At 40.3% G+C, this 22,836-nt stretch overlaps 1 protein-coding gene across 1 annotated transcript in view; it reads left to right on the top strand.

Moving 5' to 3' along the window:
- The window catches only part of SPHKAP (SPHK1 interactor, AKAP domain containing), a 64,031-nt gene extending 41,433 nt beyond the window's left edge, over positions 1-22,598 (top strand). The window contains exons 4-12 of the mRNA XM_056499266.1: positions 1,979-2,038; positions 4,851-4,985; positions 7,379-7,634; positions 7,915-11,638; positions 14,916-15,095; positions 16,975-17,061; positions 18,031-18,083; positions 18,167-18,351; positions 20,343-22,598. Coding sequence (XP_056355241.1) covers positions 1,979-2,038; positions 4,851-4,985; positions 7,379-7,634; positions 7,915-11,638; positions 14,916-15,095; positions 16,975-17,061; positions 18,031-18,083; positions 18,167-18,351; positions 20,343-20,486 — 4,824 coding nt within the window. The 3' untranslated portion in view covers positions 20,487-22,598. The remainder of the gene's footprint in view (positions 1-1,978; positions 2,039-4,850; positions 4,986-7,378; positions 7,635-7,914; positions 11,639-14,915; positions 15,096-16,974; positions 17,062-18,030; positions 18,084-18,166; positions 18,352-20,342) is intronic.
- The last annotated feature ends 238 nt before the right edge of the window (positions 22,599-22,836 follow it).

The raw sequence follows: 22,836 nt of genomic DNA, 5'->3' as shown, positions 1-22,836 counted from the left end.
GTGGAGCTGTTAGTGAGTTCTGTGCCATGCACACCTGGACCTGAGACGATGGATGCTTTGGCCCTTGCAGAGGGCCTGGCTTTAGGATGGCAGTGCCAGTGCCCATCACAGCAGAGTCAGGAGCCATCATCCCATGGAGGCAGCAAAGGGCAAACCAGGGTTTGTCAGGGAATCAGCTCTCTGGCTGGAACATCCCTGAAGACACAAGTGCTCCTGTGCAGCTTTTTCACAACACTCCTCAGAGCAGCCCTGCCTTCAGCATGGGGTGGCCAGGCTGGAAAGGACTTGAAACTGGCCCCACACCTTCCCACACTCCTACCCTGGTGCCAAATTAAAGCGAACACACCTCCATGCACCTGCAGACTCATATTGTGGGCAAGTTCACATGCAAATCAAGAGTGTCATTTCCTAATGCTTTTTGGTAACTACCTATTGTTGATATATTAAATGGTCACTCATGAAAACCCAGTAGAAAGTAAGATAAGTGTGTGTCTAATCAACTGTAATGTTTAGGACATTACATAACCACCATACTATGTTGCTAGAGGGTATTTTTACTATTTTGAAGCTTAGACATTTTTATAACTATTTCTTAAAAGTTCAGCACGTGATAGTGGCATATCCTGATTATCATTATCAGGCATAGAAATATTTTTGCTAAAATTGTAGAAGGGCTGGAAAATATGTTTGTAAGTTCATGTAAAGATTACATTAAACTAATTAAAAGGGCAAAATGCTTTCTTCTTCACTGGGTGTTTTTCTGGTTTATAATGGGAGCACTGGCTGGATCTTTCCATCTGCTGTGCTGGCTGTTACTGCAGATGGTCATAATCTGTGCATATGGCATGTGCATATACAAACTGAAATCAGGGTTGTCTTGGTGTAAAAGCAGGCACACAACAGGAGCTTGGGTGCCTAACACAACAGTCTTGGTGAAGGGGATAATTTAGAGCATTTTCATTTTCTGTGGGATATTTACATGGAATAATGGAAGTATTTCCTCTCCACTGAAAAAAAGAATCAAAAAATATTACTCAGCTCTTTTATGTTAAATTTTGGATCTGCAGTTTATTTGGAATTAGGTGTTGGCTTCAGGTGCACCTTGAATTTGTTAGGTTTTGGGTTAAATGAGGACAACACCAAACTCTCATAAATTTCACAGTCAGCCTAGTTTTGGAGTCCCTGCTTGTAACTCAGAGCTGGAAGAGAGATTTTCTCATCAGAAAATGGCCTTCCAGTAAGTATATAATAAAATAAAAGTCTTTGGAAATTAATGGTCTTTAGATCTGAAGTTTCTGTTTAAATCAATCTCACTACCATTAAATAGTTGCTGAAACTCATCATAATCAAAGTGATAAAAACCCTTGTCATCCAAAGAACTTCCAGGTGCTCACCAGGCAGTGAAGCTGTTCTGCACCTGTGGTGCCCAGTTAGCAGTGCTGAAAACTTCCTGTTGAATATTGGCTCATGAGCCGAATTTCAAAAATTACTTTCATAAATTTTCTCATAGACATTCTGGAAAGTTAGGGAAAATACTCCAATATTTATGTGGTGTGCAGAAAAACTCTAAAACCAATGCACAATTGCACTTACAAAACATTTAGCAACAAGTGCCTTAAAAGAAGTAAATTTGAAATACAAGGCATGGAGAATTTATCAGATATATAATCAAATGCATTTTTAACATTTCCTCTACCTTTACTAACACCTTCTGTATTACAGTTTATTTGGAACATTTGCTCATTCATCAGACAGCCAATTATCAGCACAGATAAAGTCATGACTCTTACTCCTTTTTTTCCTCCTTTCTTAACATCTATTCTGCTGTTCTCTTCACTAACATTTCTACTTTTCTTGTGCTAGGAAAAGGCTTCACAGGTTCAGCTGCAAGGCTAGAAAAAGGAAGGTATAGTGATTTAAAAAGGGTTGCTGCCATTCTAATAGAACTTTATAAAGTGCTTTTTCTCTCTCATTACAGGTTTGTTTTGTGAATTTAGATGCCAGCAGAGATGACTGCAGCGATGAGCGAGTGAAACAGGTAACTGCTTAGGTCCTAAAAACATTCACAGTGGATCTATTCAGGACCACCAGTAAAAATACAGTTTAAAATTCTATGAACAAATCAAAGCCAACCTTAGATTTTTAAGTGTTACAGAGAGCAATGCATAAAGTTGCAATTGAAATTGGATCAACAGTGAACTATGTTATTATGTTATTTCTTATTCCCATCCCAGAACTTTGTAATGGATTGTTGCAATCTGAATTCACAGCAGTTATATGAGTAGATTTCTTGCATTTATCAGAGAAGTGAGCATGGACATGTCATACATATTTATTTTTTTTTTTAAATTTGGCATAGTGCTACATAAAAAGAGTTTCTGATTTCTTTCTCTTTACTCCTGCTAAAAGCCTCTGAAAATCTTCCACTCATCTAGGTCTTGTTCAGCTGAGATCTTACTCAAATTCCACTTAGATAGATTATGTGCTCTTAAGGAGGAGGAGGGGGGGCTAGATCTAACAGAACTAAAGGCAGGTTTGATCTGTTTAACTGAAAGTTACAAGGGTGGGAAAAAAGAAATTTTTAAAAAACAGTTAAAAACCTTGGTTATTTTACAAACACTGAGACAAACTACATCATGATTGATATGATATGATATTTAAAACATATACCATTCCAGAAAAAAACCCTTAAATCTGCAGAAGTCACATTTTAAAGAAAGGGCTGGGTGTCAGTTTTGTGCTTACATTTTTTTTATCAGCTCCTCTTCATCATCCTGGCTCAGTGCCCATGTTTGACACACCAGTGCAGAAGCAATGTGTAGTGAGTGAGCACAGGTAGGATCTCCTGGATAAACCATTACAGTTCATTTGCTAGAAACACTTTTAGCTCATAGAACAGCCAGTACTGGCACCTTGATGCCTCCTGCAAGTCATTTGTTAGCAGGAACAGTTTTTCTGTGCTGTTTTCTGCATCCTGGATCTGTGAAAATTCAGTTGTCAAAAATAAATATGGCATTTTGCAGCAAAATGATTTTTCTATTGAATCAGCAGGTTAACTATGCAGAACAGCTTGAGAGCCACAGAAGCACTGGTTGTTTTCTAAAATGCTGTGGTTTTATTGTTGTTTACAGTGTTTGTTGAGGAACAAAAGCTATAAGAGGAAGCACCAGAAGTTTCTCCCTCAATCTTAGAACTAGACATCTGTTCTCAGTGTAGGTAATAGGTGCTATGCATTCTTTTCCAGGGAAACTCCCTCATCCCTATTTTTGTGTATAATAAGCAGGTTTTGTAAATTATCATTGAGTGGCATGGAATTTTATACAATACACTGCTGTGGTGAAATTACTTCTTAGAAGAATTTTGAAGATGTTGGCACAGCTGTTGTTCACATGAAATATATAGCTATTTATTAGCAGGTACTTGATTTACTAATAGGTACTTTTAGGATTTTGTATTACTGATTGAACCTTGGAATGGGTTAAATTGCAGGATTTGTGTAAAATAACTATGCTTCCAGACTTCTTTTTTCTCTGAAGAAAAGGTATAGAAGCACAGTAAAAGATAAATAAAATGCCATAATTTCCTACCCAAGAAATCTGATAAAATGTGGCAATTTGGCAGTAGAAAAATAGAGATATTTCAGGAAGTGTTTGTGATAACAGAAAGGTTGTAATTTTAAAAAAGTTAAAAAAAAAAAAAAAAGGATGAAGATTTTTTTATGCTACAGTGAAACATCAAACTGAATTGAAGCACTGAATTCAGTTATGTCACATTAAAATACTTAGTCTCATCTAAAGATCAGTCCCCTGAAAAGTGAATGGTTTCCCAATATTGATTTAGCTTTCCTAAGCCAGAAAGTTTTATTATATCTAATTCAATCCAAGGAAAAATAACAGTACTGCAAGCTTAGTATTTTGAGGATGGAACGGAAGAAAAGTGCAGTATTGTTGCCTTGGTTAGTAGCTAAAGCAGATGGCTGGGTGCCCAAATCTGCACTCCCTGAAGGGCTTTGCCACATTTCTGCACTAACACATGGGCCATGGTGGTGCAGAGAATGGGGGTGGTATTTACTCTGCTCCTGCCCTGAGGGGTCAGCCGTGGTTCTCTGCTCACAGAACGAGGACACCAAGATCCTTGGCAGAGAGAGCTGCACTCTGAGAGCAGGTGTTGCCTTTTTGGCCTGGCCTTTGTACACAAAGGAGCACAAATGTCCCCTGCACGTGATGGGGACAGTACAGATCTGTATAGCATCACTGATGCTGTGACTATTACTGCCTTTGCCTCTAGCAAATACATAACATGTAGGGAGTGACTGTATCATTACAAAGGAAGGTCATGAAGGTACACAGTGTAACAGCAAAGAAAGGCATATTTCATGTATCTCCAATGTTTTTAGTGTTCCATGTTTAGCATTGCATCAATTTGGTTGGCAATTTCCAGGTAACTCTGGTCAGGAAAATTTGCCCTGTTCTCGTGACCATACCTACTGAAGCTTTTGTGTTTCAGATCATGAGGGAGACACTGCTTTCACAGCCCAATGAACTCATATGTAATAGGAAGTATTTAGATGCACCAATCCAGTCAAAATGTTTAGCATGTAGCAGTGTGAGGGATGGCAGATTGTCCTGCTGGACACTTGAGCAAAAGTTTATACTGTCATCCTTGTCTGGTGTCTCAAAAGAAAGAATGTGCATTTTAATGCTGCCGGTTCTATTCTTAATCTACTTGAAGTAATACTTTCAAGTGAGCTTTCTAAAAGGATGCCTATAAGTGATATTTCATTTTAATATTTATAACTGTGCAACTCTGACTTCATTACCTGAGAGCAAAATCTCTGTTTCTTACTACAGAAGTTGATCAGTGTCTCACCCAATCTGCCCAAACTCATCAGTTCAATGAACGTGCAGCCACCGAAGGAAAATGAAATAGTTCTGCTGAGTGGACTGACATCAGGAAACCTGCAGGCTGATTATGAGGTTCCCCAGGTAGAAATCAAACTCATCTTTAATGTCATATCATGCCTGTGAAAGATAGAATTTGGAAAATGGGAAAAGGACCATGAAAGACCTGAGATCAGTTTGAGATGAGTGGAAGTTTGCAAACATGCAAACAGCCTTTGTCAGACAGATTTAAGTGTGTGGAGCACGGTGGGGAACACACACACCATGTACACAAAGATAGCTGAGAGCTCCTGCTATTCCCCCTGGATCCTGCAGATGTCTGGCTTGCAGCTGGTAATGCTTTAAGCCACATTAGCACTTGATCCTTCAGGGGAGGCAGGCACTGGTGGCAGAGATGGCTGATTCATAAACCCAGATTTCAAGAGTAGCAGAAGGGCAGCAGAGGGGGAAAGGAGAGAAGTGACACTTCTGTGCATAGAGCTGGGCCAGGGCACAGCTCCTACAGACTCCCTGTGGTCTTGCCACTTCCCACTTTCATTCTCAATTCATCTTCACCTCTGAACTTCATTAAAACTGCAGAGTTACCCTGGAGTACAAAACTGTCTCAACAAGTTTAAAATGTGAACAGGTATATTGTCTGCTGCAGATAAGAAAAACAGGAAACTTTTCACTGAAATTACCTTGTGCACAAAAGCTTTCTTGAAGCAGACTCCATGACAGCTGTATGGCAAAGATCACTGAATTTTATGGTGTACCAATAAGCTGATCATTAAAGAGAGCAATTACCTGATTATTGAGGTTTCTTGCCACTCACGACTAACGGCTGAATTTAGAAATGTTTAACAAATACAATCACAAGGCTGTTGTGGGAGTGATGGAGCTCCAAACCTCACATCCCAAGATGTTGCAATACACACAGGGATGGTCTGAGACCCAAACAAGGTAACTGAAATACCCAAGTCACCCCCATCTACAGACACTAAGACTGGCAGCCCTCTCACAGAGAGTGGAGGCAAGAGACAAACAGGAACTAAATAAATTTCTGTTAAGTAAAGCTTTGCATTGAGACTGGATGAGATTTATTGGCCACAGTCACCCTGTAGTTTGGCTTTCAGAGAAATTCATTTGTAAGATGAGTGGCAGAGTTTTTGTGAAAGGATTTTTATGCTCCTCCCCCTCAAGCCATTTTCACAAGTACAACCCCATAAACTGTGGACTGGGGAAGAAGCAGGGAAATGTCTGATCTAAGGCTGCATCTGTTTTTCATAGTATTTTTCACAATATGGTGAATGCTCAAGCCTGATTCAATTTCATAGCAGCTATCTAATCTATCTTTTCTTTTTTAACAGTAATTTATCTGGTTTTCTGTTCAGACACATTTTTTAGGTGGAAAGGAAGAGCAAGCTGATAAACATGTTAACCCATGTTAAACACTCATCCCACTCTCTTTATTAGTAGATATTTGGTTTGCATTCACAGTCAAAGACAAAAGGCCCAGGATGGGGTCACCTTCCTATGTTAGATACTCTGCAAATGCCCAGGGGGTCCCGAGCATCTTTTGCACAGCCTAAAGGTTCTGCCTCAATCCAATCCAAAGTTGGTCCCACCCAAGCTGGCTCTTTCCTGGGAGTTCAAAGCACAATATCACAAGCTGCAAAAGTTGGCTTTAGTTCAGGGTATATCCATACAACAAGCATGGTCCCATGCAGAGACATCGACTCAGCTCTGTTGTATAAATGTCCAACTGTTTTTAAATCAGTAAAATGAGGATAACAAGAGTTCCTTCCTCTCAGTTTCTGTCCAATTTTCAACTTAATTGTACAGCTCCTCTAGAGAAGGCAGTTTTATATAAAGGCTGAGCACATTGTGCACTGGAGCCCCATTTCCAGTGGGAGCTTGTATTGATTGCCTGAAATAATGGGGCTTTGGACAAAGAGGGAATGAGAGGAAGAGCAGCAAAGAAACAAAATAAAACACTTTTTATTTAGAAATTATCTGTTTGAACATCTAACAGTGACCTGCTCTTCACATTCTTATCAGCCAGTATTTACAGGGCTGTCTTCAGACAATTGCAACAGAAATGACCCTGAGAAGGAATTCATGCCCACAAACAATTCCCTCCAGAGAGGTAATATCAGGTAGTGTGAGGCCATTAATAACAGCATGTCTGATGACTAACATCAAATAAGTCTCTTTCATTAAACAACAAATTGATTGAAAACAAACAAATTTCCACAAAATTGCCAAGTATCCCCTGTGATACAGCTGGCTTCTCTACTAAAACACTTGTATAACAAAAGCTGTCAGTCCAAGAAAGCTTATTTTGGCATACATGTAACTGCACACTGCTACTAACAGTGAAATGACAAATCATATTGCATCTTTGCAGCAGAACATTCCCAAGATGTTTATAGGCAGGGGAGCTTAAAATAAGTTTTATTTTTTAATTGAGTAACTGTGGTTCTTTTCCCCTCTAGTGTCCTTGGCTGGCAGATGTCTGCTTGGTTCAGTGTGCGAGGGGGGACAGGAGGAACAGTGCAAGCTGCATCATTTTTGAAATAAACAAGTTTCTGATTGGACTTGAGCTCGTTCAGGAGAGGCAGCTGCAGATAGAAACTCGTGTCCTAAAGCCTGAGGATGACACAAACTGCTCTGTGTCCTCAATAGAAGAAGATTTCCTCACAGCCTCCGAGCACCTTGAGGATGACAACGAGGCTGATGAATATAAAACTGGTAAAAGCAGGGGGACTGAGCATAACTCTGCTGTTGTTCATACTGCAAAACAGCTATAACAATTCTCACAGAAATTCCACTTGATGTTAATTCAAGCATATGTAATTTAGAAAACGGACAGCCATTCATATTTTTAAATTTTTTGTTCAAAGGCATGGTTCAAAGACATGGCTGTGCAGTACTTTTACAGAGCAGTAATGGAGTACAAAGTTGTGCAGCTCTTTTCTTTTAAAAGTCACAAGTTATTCTGCAAAAACTAATTTTTTATTTTTCTCAACAGGTCATGAAAAATTAAATGTTTCAGAAGCATCTTCAGATGTCAAAAAAAATAAAGGGAAGGGATTTGAAAACATTCACTATAGAAAAGCTAGGTTGCCATTCATTCTTGAAGGGAACTGCATTAGTAAAGATCATGCAACTACTCAGGTCTCTGAAAGTGTGAATGTTGTGTCTGAAGATGGCATCTCACAACCTGAAGATAAATCAGACAAGGAAATACTGTGGCAGAAGGAATTAGCTGAAAAAGGTGCTTCATCATTTAGCACTACTAATTTGACTGGTGGGGTTGAAAACTCAGCACTCATGTTAGAAGATGTATCTGTAACCAAAATGGCTAAAGAGGAGCTGGAGCCTCAGGGTGGCTCCACAAAACACAGCAGCAAGACAGACAGGGAAGACTGTGCAGGAAACAGGAAAACTGATCCTCCCTCCCAGAAGGAGCAGGCGACCACGGGTCAGTACGCCACAAACTTAGCAGAATCTGTTCTGCAGGACGCGTTCATTAGACTGTCACAGTCTCGACCCAGTTTCAGTGAGGAGGCTGCAGTCAGCATCTCTGTAGGAAGCTCCTGTAAGTCAGAAGATGGATCTGCTTCCCGATCGTGGAATGAGCTCCCAAAGATCGTCATAGTGCAAAGTCCAGACAGTTCTGAGAATGTCCCTGACTGGCCAGGGACTGCCTTCCCCAGCCTGGGCCACTGGGCTGAGGCAGAAAGCTCTGCTGAAGTTTCAGATGACTTCGAGGAAGAACATTCAGACAGACACGACCAAAGTGCACTGGAAGTGGCTCTGGCTTGTGCAGCCACTGTCATTGGAACCATTTCCAGTCCCCAGGCTGCAGAGAAGTTCCGCCGGGACCAGGAGGTCCCGGACTCGAGGAGTGGAGTGGGTGCTGATGAGGAGGTGCCTGCAGCATCCTCCCAGCTCCTTGGTGACTGTGCTGGCACGGAATTCTCGTTCCCCTCTGCGCTCTGTGGCATGACTCAAGTAGCAAGTGCTGTAGCCATCTGTGGCCTGGGGGAAACGAAGGAGGAGAAGTTCCTTGCAACGTCCAGTGGACTCCTGTCCGCTGCTCAGGCCTCTGCAGCCATTACCCTGCACTGCAGCCTAGCTGTTGGGAGCAGCATGGAGAGGCTGAATGAGAGCATTGCGGAGGCGCTTCTCCAAGAGGCATCTGTGATTCTGACAAAACCCAACACATACAAAAATGTAGGGCATTTTATGGAATGTATAAGCGGGAAAATTATTGAAACAGCAGCAAGACCACGTATTCCACGCACCGATGGAGCAATCAGGGACGAACTTGCGCAAAACTTATCCAATATTATTCTGCGACATTCTATGGAAGAGGTTAGGAAGAAGAGACAGCTACAAGCCCATTCAGAGGATGGCTCAAGTACACAAGACATTTTCACAGAGACTGCAAATGAGTTGCTTTTTAATGTAATATATTTCACTTGCAAGAAGATGAATGACATAAGGCAAGTTGAAGAGTGTTCTCCTCTCTTTTCTGAGGGCACAAAAGCAGAGAAGGTAACAAGAGCAGAAGGATGGCCAATACTGGCAACAGCATGTGAAACTTCACACAGCCCCCCTGATCGCTCTGCTGCCAAGCCATTTGGTACATCCTACAGCACCAGTACTAGCAAAGACCTTGAAAAGGTCACAAGCACTTGTGAGTGTAATATCAAAGATGTAAATAGCAATGAAAGATCCACACTGAATTCAGAACCAAGTGAAGACACAGGGCATTACACACTTGGTGCAAAAACATCTCCCAAGAAGAGATACCTGAAAAGAACTGCACGAGACTGTTACAAATCCCCAAATCTGAGTAACAATCAGCAGAAGAAAGACTACAGATCATTTTCAGACAGAGAAAATACTTTTGCAAACAGTGAATGCAGGCACGGTGTTCAAGAACAGTTGTCTTCCAGTGCCACCATAAATACAGAAAACCAAGCCAAGATTAAGTGTGATTCTGTGCTAAATAATGATATTCAACTTAGCTTGTCTTTGTTAGGAAACCATGTCTTGCTTCCTTCTCAGCCTGCGCTACAGGTGAAAAATTCAAGGGACAAATATTGTATAACAGACTTTGCAGAAGAATTGGCAGAAACTGTTGTCTCTATGGCAACAGAAATAGCTGCCATTTGTCTAGAAAATTCAAATGGCAAGCAACCCTGGTTCTGTGCATGGAAGAGAGGCAATGAATATCTGGTGACCCAGAGTTTGTCATGCAGAGCCATGAAAAGGAAGAAGGAAAGCCACACCAATGGTTCTGTGGTTCGGAAGCACAGGGCACCTCGGCTTAGTGAGATCAAAAGGAAAACAGATGAGCATCCTGAGCTAAAGGAAAAATTGATGAATCGGGTAGTGGATGAATCTATAAACCTTGAGGACACACCAGATTCAGTCAATCTCTTTGCAAATGAAGTGGCTGCCAAGATCATGAACCTCACTGAACTCTCCATGGTCGATAGCATCTGGCAAGGTACAAACCACCCCAGGAACAGACTGCACTGTGAAAGGTGGAGCCGAGCCAAGGCCTCAAGCTGTGAGAGCATACCAGAGGAGGACTCAGATTCCAAAGCCTCTTTCAATACCCTAGGCCTCATGAACAGCTTTGGTCACTCTCTGAGCCAGACAAGTTCTGTCTCGAAGCAGTCTAGTTGTGAAAGCATTACCGATGAATTTTCAAGATTTATGGTGAACCAGATGGAAAACGAAGGAAGAGGTTTTGATTTATTACTGGATTATTATGCAGGAAAAAATGCAAACAGTATCTTAACTTCTGCCTTGCAACAGGTAGCCAAGAAAAATGGCCATCTTAATGTACGACCAAGTTGCCCATCCAAACAGTCCAGCACAGAAAGTATAACAGAAGAGTTTTATAGGTATATGCTAAAAGAAATCGAAAAGGAGAATAAAGAAAATCCATCGTCCTCTCAGAATTCAAAGGACTGGTGTGGCTTGCTGGCTCCCTCTCTGCGGTCACCTTTCTGCTTCAGGCAGTCGTCGGTGCCCGACAGCAGATCCTCGGGCTCGAGGCTCACAGTGAACGTCCCAATTAAAGCCAATTCCTTAGATGGGTTTGCCCACCATCGCCAGGATTCCTTAAGTGTGCAGCCTGTCAGTACTGTGGCTTCTGCAGGGCTCTGCAAGTCTGACTCGTGCCTGTACCAGAGAGGCAAGACTGACCAGATCACAGACATGCTGATCCACGAGACCTGGGCCAGCTCCATCGAGTCTCTGATGCGCAAGAACAAAATCATAGCAGATGAGGCAGAGGGTGCAGAGGCAGACCAGTTCTACAGTGATTCTCCACCACATGTGGAACAATATGCAAAAAGACTGGCTGCAAATATTGTTGAAAGTGGTAAAAGTTTAATCGTTGTCCAGCAGGACTCCATTGATTTAACAAGCCGAGAACACGTGCTGGAAAGCAAACATCCCCAAAGCACAGCCCAGGTACAGCCCAAACCCAAAGTGGAGGAAGTAAACTCGGATGAGAAAAAAGAGCATGTGAAGAGCTCTGGAAGCCTCCCTGCAGGACAGCTCAGGGAAGTGCCTTTAATTCAGATAGAAACCGATCAGCGAGATGAGCCAGATAAAGACTCAGAGTCAACTTCATATGGCCCATCTGGAAAGGGGCATCAAAGCAAAGAAAAGCCTCCAGAAGCTTTGGATGGAAAACACACAGTTTCTAGTTCCCCAGTAAGTAGGTAAGTGGCAAAACAGCAAATCAGCACATTGCTTTTGTCTTTGGTTTATTTTCTGAGTAAAAGTTATCTTGATAGAGGAAGAAGGTAAGAGTGGTACTTTTAAAGAAATAAGCAGACTAAGCTTTGACTGATTTTCTTTTGGGATAAAATCACCCAATCATGTGTCACAATGCTACTTTCTGGAGAAAACTTACATTGAATATGACATCATGGTTTTAAGATTTAAATCTAATACTGCACAGACAAGTTCTCTCTCTACAGACATTTAAGCCTCCCATAAGACAGGAAAGATGGACAAAAGCTTAAACTTCTATTTAGCACGGAGTGATAGCTGAACCAAAAACTAGATAAATAAAAATCAGTACTAGTGTATAAAAGAGGATAGCATGATTTGACTTGTTGTTCTTTGCTATCCTTGTTGCAAGTAACCTTTTGTGTGCCTGGAAACAAGACCAGACTTCTGAGACCTTGAAGTTTAACTTTGTGTTTACAGTCTGGAGCTACAAGGAATAAAAATTCTTTTGTGAAAGAATTAAAAGAATAAAAGTTCCTCTCTTAGTTTGCCTAAGTTCGCCTCTTAGTTCAAGACTTCTCTGGTAGAATTTAGATAAGGAAAAAGAGCATTTTCTTTTAATGCTGTTTGATGGAGTTTACATCACAGCTCACCACCCTCTCCTTACAGCTGTACTCCCTTTGTAAGGAAATCCACAGCTTGCTTTTGTGAAGTGTGAGCCAGCATGAGAGTGCAGTGCAATTGCAGAGGATTGCTGTAGGTGCTCTGAGGTGAAGGAAATGCTCTCTCTCAAGACACTGCCTCTATCACTGCTTCATCATATCTGTTACTTTAGAGGTGTCTGAACTGCCAGTCTCTTGGAGCACTGCAGCACCTCGTGATCTCAGAGTGGCAGAAAGAGTGCAGGTGCTGGTGTTAGAAACCATTTTGTAGCTCATTTTATTCTAGGCAGTGCTGTGTTTCAGCATTTGACAAAGCTCTGTTTGAAGTGATAAAGCACAAGTGCTTTCTCACTTGAAGTGAGAAGGTAGATGGATTGTAAGTACTTCCCTGTGTAAGGCAGCAATTAGGTGGGTAATTACCATGGTGTCACTAGTCTTTCATACTGACTCCCCCCCACTACCTTTCTCTTCCTTAAAATGCAACCTGCTTTTAGTAAGATAAATTTAGAAATACACCTATTTGGAATCTTGACTGTTTAAAAATGAAGTTATTTCTGCAGTATACGAGCCCTTTCATAATTTTCCCCCTGCCTTTGAAGCAGAGTTCCCAACATGGCTGTGACATTTAAAGCAATAGGATTGGTAGGGCAGAGTTAGTAAGCAGAGGCTCAGCAATGCCATGCAGTTCTGGTTCAACTTGCCTCCACTTCTGTGCTTCAGCCTCATTTGCAGCACGAAATGCAGAATTCTTCCAAAGCAGTCTCAAAGAGAAGCTGCCCAAGTGCTGTCCAGATGTGCTCATATCCCTGCTGGGAAGGCAAAGCCTCCAGAGGTTCTTCACACAGATCTGAACCATTTGTGGCATGGCTGTCTGAACTAATAGGCTGAAGTGAAAACCTAAAAATAGATACAATATAGCTATAAGAGCATCAGTAGAATCACTTTGATCCACTCCTATTGCATGAAATTGCTTGCTAGCTCAGATGCAGGTACATAGGAGTCCAGGCAGAATATCAAGCAGACACAATCAGGTAGGGGGAAAAAAAAGCCATGCAGGCCTTCAGCAATGGAAAAAAAAGCTGTTCCTTGTATGTAGGCAGTGCAACAGAGCCAGTCCTGTCACAGTTACACAGAAACTGTTCCAAGTGACTGTTCACAAGTGGGGAACTGTCAGTTCAAAGCATCGCTGGTGTGAGATGTAATTGCATAATGAATCGAACAAAACCCAAAACACCAAGAAACACCGCCCACACAAATCTCTTGTGTTTTGGACCAAGTATCAGGAGCCACCTGTCCTGTACTAAGAATCTGGGTAACAGCCCTGCCCTGTGGCCATGTGTCAGAGAGTGCAGAGCCCTGAGGTTCAGGGTTTCAGGGCACAGGGGTTTGGCAGAGCTGACTGCCAGGGGAGCAAGTCCTGTTCTCCTTGCCCAGGCTGCACCTCTCTGTCATCCAGCATTAATGCAGCAACTTCTGAGACTGAGAGCTTGGCAAAAAGAGATACCCAAAATGATTCTGTCTCAATATATGCCTAATCAAGGTAATTACTCAGGAGCAGTAGAATTTCTGGTGTGATCTCCTGCTTTAATTGAAGGCAGGTGCCTTAACCATAACTACAAATGAAGGTCTGAAGGCAAGAACTTCTCTAGAGAGATCCAGAGTGTTTCCAGTACAGAACATAGCATTGCTTTAATCCCTAAATTGCAAATGCAGACTATCCAGTGAATATAACAAAACTACAATTTTTGCTTTACTTGTTATTCTGGCACTACAGTGATATAATTATTAGAGGGATTGATTTTTATTTTTCTTTGTATTAAAACTCCAGTTTAGCTCTAAAAACTTTTAAAAAAACCCTACATTTTTGATGTTTCTATATGTGTTTGTGAGAACATGTGTACATATGTATGGCATACACACATGTGACATATCAAGTGTGCAGAATTAGAAAGCATTTTTCCCTTAACCCTGTACTTTCTAAACTCAATCTGGGCCCCATCTTCAGTCTGGTTTCTGACTTGCAATATTTTCTCCTTCCCCAGCCTAAGCAGTGAAGATCCCAAGTACACAGCACACTCAGAATCATTAGTGATTCACAACCCACAATACTTTCCTACTTTCACTTCTTTTGGATCTACAGTTTTAACAAAGTAGAAAACACTGTCAAACTTATTCATCCATTAGCAGGACAGGGATTTAGCAGCAATATATATTTTCAAGAAATGCTGTCATTCTGCAGTACCATATACCACATATTTCAACCACTGATTGACTGAAATGCATTAAACAATAAACCTTTACAGTGATCAGATTTTTTTATACATGCTAAATCATTTTCTACAGGGTAAAACTGTTCTATGCATGCTTAAATCTAAGATTTGTGTTTATTTATAGCAGTCATAAGAAAGTCCTTTTTCAAGAGCATCTCAGGCCATATGTTCCACTGGACTCTCTGTATAAATGATAAGCTTGTCCAATCTTTTGCATGTCTGTAATTCTGCAGTTGGTTGACTTTAATGAGCAGCATTGCCTGAAGATTGGTGGCACCATATTTGTTTGCCTGTATTACAATATCAGTGTGCCTTCTCTATCACCCTGCCAGCACCAGTCCTCAGAGCAGATCGGAGGCTGAAGTCATAGGAGACACAAAAGCAGCTGAAGAATTTCCAGCCCATCTGAGCAGCAGTGAAGAGAGCACTGGCAGCTGGTCCCAGCTTGCCAACGATGAGGACAATCCTGATGACACCAGCAGCTACCTGCAGCTCAGTGAGCGCTCCCTGAGGTACCCACCTTGTGTCTCCTCACTGGGCAGTGGCTCTGCCCACCAAGCCCACCCTGCAGCAGCAGGGACAGGCAACAGCTCGAGATTTACTCAGAATACTGTAGAGAATGTCTAATGGCAGACTTTCTCTCTTTATTTTTAATAAGGGAAAAAAATCACCCACGTTCTGATTTTCAGCCAGGGCTTTTTACCATTGGTGAGTAGCTTGATTCAGACAAAGAAAAAAAACCTCCTGGCACCACTGAATTGTCTCAGTCCTACAGCAAAAAGGCCAGGGGACAAGTTAATTGCTACAGTCTTTCTGATTTATTTGCTGTTGTTTGCATAATGTTAATTTTGGTACCTCCTTAGCCTCCTTAGATTGACAAGACTGCCATCCCCACCAGAAATCTATGCACTGAGAACAAAGACTGAGCCCTGATCTGCTTAGACTGGCACAGGGACACAAATTAACAGAGGATGACCACTTTTTCCCTGAGTAGTCATAAATTCAAGAGCTCCTAGTGCTATGTTCTGATTTTGTTCCAATTGAAGTCAGCACAAATGTTTGAAAATGTTACATAGTCCTTGGAGTTCACAGAGTGATGGTATTTTGATTTCAGCCCTTTCACAGCATCAAATTGAGTAAGGTTTTTCTTTCACATGCTCTTAGACTATGTTTTAAAATATTATCAAGTAATTACATCTTTTGAGTATTAAGATGACAAGGAGGGAAGACATTATGGTAATGAAGCAGGGAAAAGAAGGAGTCTCTGTCAGAGAGCACTGTTGGCTGGCTGAAATTACTGAACAAAACATGGCTGTCAGTGCAGCTGAACATCCATCCTGTTATTACAGTACCAACCTTAACAAAGTCCTTGGTCTGAGAGAGCTGAAGTATTGTGCCTTTCAGCTCTGCACTGGAACAGAAATTGCTACAGCAAGTCTGAATGCATGGCATGTTGACAATGTCTCAGAACACCCTGGTGGGGAAAGGAACTGTCTAATCAATCCTTCCAATGTAGGGGAAAATGCTATTAGTTGGTTTTTCAGTAAAAATTAAGTGGTTCACCGTGACTTGCCACACAGAATTTGTTCATGGTAATTGACTTGCAGCCAGCAAATTCACAACCTGTCCATGAGACTATTACAGTATCTGCATAAACATTCACTGTCACATTTATAATGATGTTACAAAGTGAACTGGTAATATTTTTTCCAAATATCCTCAAGTTTGCTGCTTCATTCTTGTGAAGAAGCCAAAGAGAATACTTCTGTGTATTTGTGGTCCCAATGAGCATTGGCTTTGATTAAAATCTCAGTCTTTCAGAGTGGTCAGAAACATGAGGGGCCATCTCTGTACCTGTGGGTTCCATCAGATCCCAAACAGTATTTGGGGTGTGATGTAATACACTGGCACTGCTGCTGGTTCCCTATGTGGACTCACCCCACAGGTAAGTGCATGAGGGGCAGCCAGTGCCTTGCTTGATCTCCCTGTTCAGAGGGGGCTGGATCTTTGCAGGTTTCTTGCAGGACATCTCTGTACCTGCTAATCCTTCTTTTCAGTGACTCAGGCAGACTCGTTTTTTGTTTGAGGCCAAGTGTTCATTGCAGAAACCATTCACAAGAAGAGAGTTCACTTTTATTCCCTGCAATTTACAGCATCACTTGATGCATTGATGCACTTGATACATGCTCAGTCTAGAACTATTTTAATAAAAACCTCACTATTTTGAGCAGACTAGTGTGCTTCATTCAGGGAACCACTTGCTGAGCACAGTCAATTTTATAGAACAGGGCTGCTCCCTACTTGGTTTTTTACAGAAATAAATTTTTAGAAGATGTATGGAGACATGTTCAGCACAGCTTGGCACTAATACTTAAACTTTTGCTTTGTCAGCAATGGCAACAGCAGTACAACTAGCAGTCTTGGCATTATGGACCTGGAAATTTATCAGGAGAACGTGCCATCTTCTCCTATGATTAAGTAAGTAGTCACTGAAGTGAGACTTAATGTTTAGTCCAATTTTAACTGCAAATCATTTACACTGCTAAAACCATGCCAAGCCCTGCTTTGCACCTGCTGCTGTGCCTGCCCATGGTTTCAGAAAAAAGCACATGCAGGTGTCTGTGCAGAGTGAGGGCACCAGACAGTGAAAAACTACAGGAAAACCCAGTCAGGTGGATCTCTTGAGAACCCAGATCCATCAACCACCCTGTCCAGAAGACAGGTCTGTGTGGCATTGGTTTTCTGTCTTTGAACCTTCTTCTCTGAATAACTTCAAATAGTATCAGAACTCTACTGCAATACCAAGGAAGGTCAAGCAAATAAGGATCAAAGCAATTTAAAAAACCCAATTTCATTTTTTCCAATAATAATAACAATAATAATCTGGGAATATTTTTTCTGGGAATTTTTCTACTGAACACCCAATTTAATTATCTAGAGATGTGCAAGTACATCCTGCCTAAAGATCCTGGTACAACCTGCCAGCTGGTGAATGTCATTATGCAGCCAGGGCACATCCACTGCACAAACATACAGACTGTACATGGCAACTTCCTGAAGTCAGTGACACCAGAAAATTATCACAGCAAAATACAGACATTGGAAATTCAGCATTTCCACCCAGATTGAGACTTGCTGTGTCTTACCATAATGTCGTTTGCTTGTCATTATGTGAACTGTAAAGATGTACAGATCCTGGTGAAACATAATATGACATAACTAATACAAGTACTTCATTGTCCTATGGAAAAATGCTGTAATACAGTTTTTCCTGATTCACAGATTAAATAATGAAATATATTCAGCATTTTATTGTTTCATCCTATGTAACCTTTCTCTTGCAGTTTTCTAGGTCTTGCATTGAGGGAGAAGTTTATTCATCATGAAGCAATGTTGTAGACTGTTCCTAAGTATGACTAATAAGCTTTGTTGTTGTTTGTTTCTAAGTGAATTAGTAGAAGAAAAGGTTTTCCTTAAAGAACAGACAGAAAACACTGAGGGTAAGTTGAACCATATCAATTAAAACATACAGTTTGAAGATAACACAAGTAGTTGCACAGTAACTGATGGGGTTATTTTCCAGAAAGTACTTCTGAGCTTTCAGTGGGAACAGCCAACTGTCAAAAGGACCTCCTGGTGATAAACTTTGATCTGGAACCAGAGTGTCCTGACGTGGAGCTGCGAGCCACCCTGCAGTGGATAGCTGCTTCTGAACTTGGAATTCCAACTATCTATTTCAAGAAATCTCAGGAAAACAGAATTGAAAAGGTAGTGTTTACAGATTTGGTCATACTGTTAATGTCCACATAACTGTAACAGTTATGGTTTATTGAAGTTACTGAGCTTAAAAGCAGATGCAAAAACATCTTCATTACAGCAGGATGGCAACACTGCTGTCTGTGAGAGAAAGGAATGAGAGGACAGGTGTGTCAGAACTTAAGGTATAATATGTAGTGGATTGTCTATGGCATAAGAAAATGCTTGAGACCTTCTCCAACAAAGTCTTTGGCAAAGCTTTGACAAATCTGTTCACTTTTTCCTATCAATGATACATTAAATATTAAATAATGCCTAAGGCAGAATTAACAGGGTCCTTTACATGGCTGCATTTGAAAGGCTGCACATGGTTTACATGGAGTTTAAGTACAAAGGTTTATAAAATAAAAATAAAAAACATTTGTGAGTGGACATGTACAATGTTCTGCTGCTTGGTCACTATAATGTGAGACATTGTTTGGACTCGAGATTTTCAGTCCTTATGCTGGTTCTGCTTTGCCTGTAACACAAATTACAACAGCCTCAGGTTGGTGTGAACTTGTGCCTGGCTGCTCATAAATTGCTCCAGCTGGGGATACAGCTTGTGAGAGCAGAAGTCTCTTTCCAGAGAGAGTGGACAGACACAGATCACTGAGAAACCTCCTGAGGTGCTAGTCCAAGCCAGAGCCAGGAGCAACACTGAAATACAAAATAGCCACAAGAAGTGCAAACTCCTCAGCTGGTGCTCCTTTCAAATACCAGCCACAGCATTTCAGGAAAGACTAAGAAACCCATTTCCAAGATCAGCAAGAGAACTTAAGCTTTAAGACTTAAAAACATGTTAGTATTTAAGTCAATTAATGAAAAAAGTATTACAAATCAGTATTTTGGTCTCTAATGAGAAGATCATTTTGAGTAACAGAGATATTGTCTGATTTTCATGCATTTGGGAATCATAAACATAATTTAAAATGCATTCAACAGCAACAGTCCAAATTGCATCTAATTAAAGAAACAGCTGTCAGCTTTACCCATGTGCTTTGGCAAACAGTTAATTCAATTGCAAAAATACACTAGAGTATAATGAAGCACATCCTGCCTACAACAGCATTCATGGAAATCACGTGCCTATTAAATATCATTAAAATACATATTAAAAGTTTAGGCTGCAGTATGTAAATAGCAAACAGTTACACTAACTAAAGACACAATCTTTTCTTTCGTACTTTAAAACTAGAAACATAAGGAGCAAACTAATTATTGTGAAATTGAAAGAAGCTAAAAGCTTTTTCATTTATGTGCTTCAAAAGAAAAAGAGACAAGATGGATGACCCTGTGAAGCCCATTATTAAGTACCAAGTGGACAAAACTCAGGAGTTTTTTTACAGCTGCTTAAGAACATATATTTAAACTCTCTTTTCTCTGGAAATTAAAAAAAAAAAGTCAAATACAGATACTATGTTTAAAACACAGCTGTGATAAATGTCTTCATGTGACAAAATTTTACAGAATTCCCTCTCACCAGTACTATTTGAATATTTAAAATACTATGGGATGTATATATATGGAAATACAGAAAATTAAACATAAAGTAAAATATAGCTAGTGGTAATGCAAAATTATTTTTTTAAGATGGATAATCACACATCCATTATTTTGACAATGAGTTGTTGATAACATGGCAAATAGTGATCCTTTATCAAACTGACTTTGTCTGTTTTCACTTTCATTGCAATAAATAAGAAGTAATTGACAGAAGCAGTTAATTTAGAAAATGTCATGAGAGCCCATCAGTCTTTGGGGAGCTCTGGAACTTGAGAAATGAAGTTTTTATAAATAGCAAGAGCGTTGATGTTGCTGTGCACTGAATGGTGTCCACTCCCTCATACAGCTGTGCATTTACAAAGGGTGGGCCAACAAGAGTTTGTGTGTATGCATTCCACAAAACCCTAGAGAATGTTCACCAAATCCCATGTGTATTTCATTGTGTTTTTTTAATTTAGTTTCTAGATGTGGTGCAGTTAGTCCAGCGGAAGTCCTGGAAAGTGGGGGACATCTTCCAAGCCGTGGTGCAGTACTGCAAGCTCAGCGAGGAGGGCAGAGAGAGCACACCCAGCCTCTTTGACTGGCTGCTTGAATTGGGTTAGCAAGGTTCACTGGGTCAGCTTTTCTGTTGTGTTCCAGTTTAAATAAGCAGTGGTTTGTATAACACTCTGATTTCTGACCATCCCTGATAAAGTGTGCAAAGATGTACAGACTCTACAAGAACAGCACGAGTCCGTGTCACAACTGACCCAGGGGCAAAGTGAACCCAAATTTATTGTGTCTTTCTGTGTCATGAGGGACTCTTGACATGTTGTGCTATAGGATGCACTGTACTATGAGGGGATGGATTTTTAGCCTTCTGAATTAATGAACTGCACAGTAAAGGCTTAATTATCTAAGATACTCAATTTTCATCAATTAGGGTAAAATGAGATAGTACCCTAACATTCAGTTTTAAAAAAACACTAATATTTGTACAGTTTAACTGTTAGAAGCAGAGTGTGCTTCAGAATGCCTAGAGGCACCTTGTCCCTAGATAAGTAGTATCTATGGGTTTTTGAAATCCCCATAATTGCTAAAAGGTAAAAGCTTTTGAACACTTAACACCTTTGCAGTTAGACAACACAATAAAAAGCTGCTGAAAACACATTTTAGGTTTTTCCCATGTGTTTATTTCTCTTCCATAGCTGTTCCTGATTCTTGCAACCTTTCCAAAGAAATAAAATCCAATCTCTCAGTGACTTTTCTTAAAAAGCTGATTCCTTTTCCCTGGGAAGCAGTGCAGATCAGTAGAGCTACACCTGCCAGATTCCTGCACACAGCTCTGTGAGCCAGGGCTGCAGTTCTCAAGCCCTGTCCTGCCCCAGCCCAGTCCTTGGGCGAGTCATTTCACCTCTGTGCCTCAGTGTCCCTGCCTGGCAAAAGGGAATCATGATAGTACAATTGTTACCTAAAGTGCTTCTGCTGAAAGCACTATGTAACATTCTACATACCAGTTAAAAGCAGTAAAAATGTACTGCTTTAATTTTAGTATAATGGAATAAATTGTTAATGAGGTGAAGAAATGCATATCTGAAAAGAGCACCATCTTGTCCTACAAATATCAATGTTAGTTTTTGTAACTTACAAGGAAGCAAAATGTTTGTTAAAATTTCAGCAGACATATGTGTTCATTTTGAAGATAACTGTTTGGACTACATGTGAGAGTTCACATTCCTATAACATTTCTATAATTGTTTGATAAGATATCTCTGCTATTGTCCTGTTGAGATGACCTGTTGGTATCATGCACTTAGTAATACATTCTCTTGAGTCTGCCAAAGAGACTGGGTGTGAATTTAAATGTAAAAACAGCTTATTACATCACAGCTCTTCTGCAGTTTGTTATTTTGAAAATACTTACTTTTCATCTCTTCTACCCAAATAGTGTAATAGAATACTTGCCTGCTTTTCCCAAAAAAAAATATTTAAGAGAAATTTTATTTTCCATATAGCAGTATATGCTTCTGTAATATTTCTTGAAAAAAAAAAACCTATCCTTTTGCACTAAATATTTTTCAAAATTTTGAAGTAGTTTTAAATAATTTATGAAAAAGAGCCATATTCTCAGTTTTATCTTTAAAACCATTAGAAGACTTGCATGATTGCATCACTCATTTGTTACAAAATGCAAATTGTTAGTAAATCAAAATCTAATGTGGAACATTAAATAACATGAGTAATTCTCAGTCTACTCTGCAGTATACACAGGAGAGGTCACTTTACACTCAAAATAAAGGTCAGCTTATTGCAAACACTGAACATAACTGGAGTCACTGGGCCAACCCCTAAGAACTGCTAAGCATCTCTAACTCCCACTAACTAACATGAGTGGCAACTGAGAATGCTCGGCATTTCTGAGGCTGAGCTATTGAAAAGCACCAAGAATTATAGAGTGCTTTGTTTGAGTTAATAAATGGGAAAGTGTATTTATTTTTAAACCAAATACAGTTAGTTATCAGTATTCAATTTTTTGTTGTGATAGAATAAATGTTTACAAAGCACAAATATCATGACAGAGTTGTAACAGTGTGATGCAGTTTCTCTGTACAGTAGTTCTTAATGTTGCAATTTATTCAGAAATAAATTTATGTTATAATGTGTATCCTCTTTGCCTTCCTGAAAGGTTCACAAATGAGCTATGGATTTTTTGACCTATTAAATATTTGCCTGCCATCCCTGGAGCTTCTAAAACTTTGCTTCTCAATGACAAATCTGATCCATGGCTTTGACCAAAACAAGCCAGAGCAAGGTCCAGGTTCTACCACAGTGCCAAAGCTACTCGGGTTCCACAGTTCATTTAAAAGATAAAAAAGGCTAAACATAACACTCTTAGTATCACAGTAAAATGAAGAGAAATGATACCCTGATTTCCCAGAATAACTTCCAATGTACAAACCTCTATTAGTGCTC

This window comes from Oenanthe melanoleuca, chromosome 9 (genome assembly GCF_029582105.1).
Source record: "Oenanthe melanoleuca isolate GR-GAL-2019-014 chromosome 9, OMel1.0, whole genome shotgun sequence".
Classification (NCBI taxonomy): domain Eukaryota; kingdom Metazoa; phylum Chordata; class Aves; order Passeriformes; family Muscicapidae; genus Oenanthe; species Oenanthe melanoleuca.
This window is presented reverse-complemented; position numbering and strand designations above follow the sequence as displayed.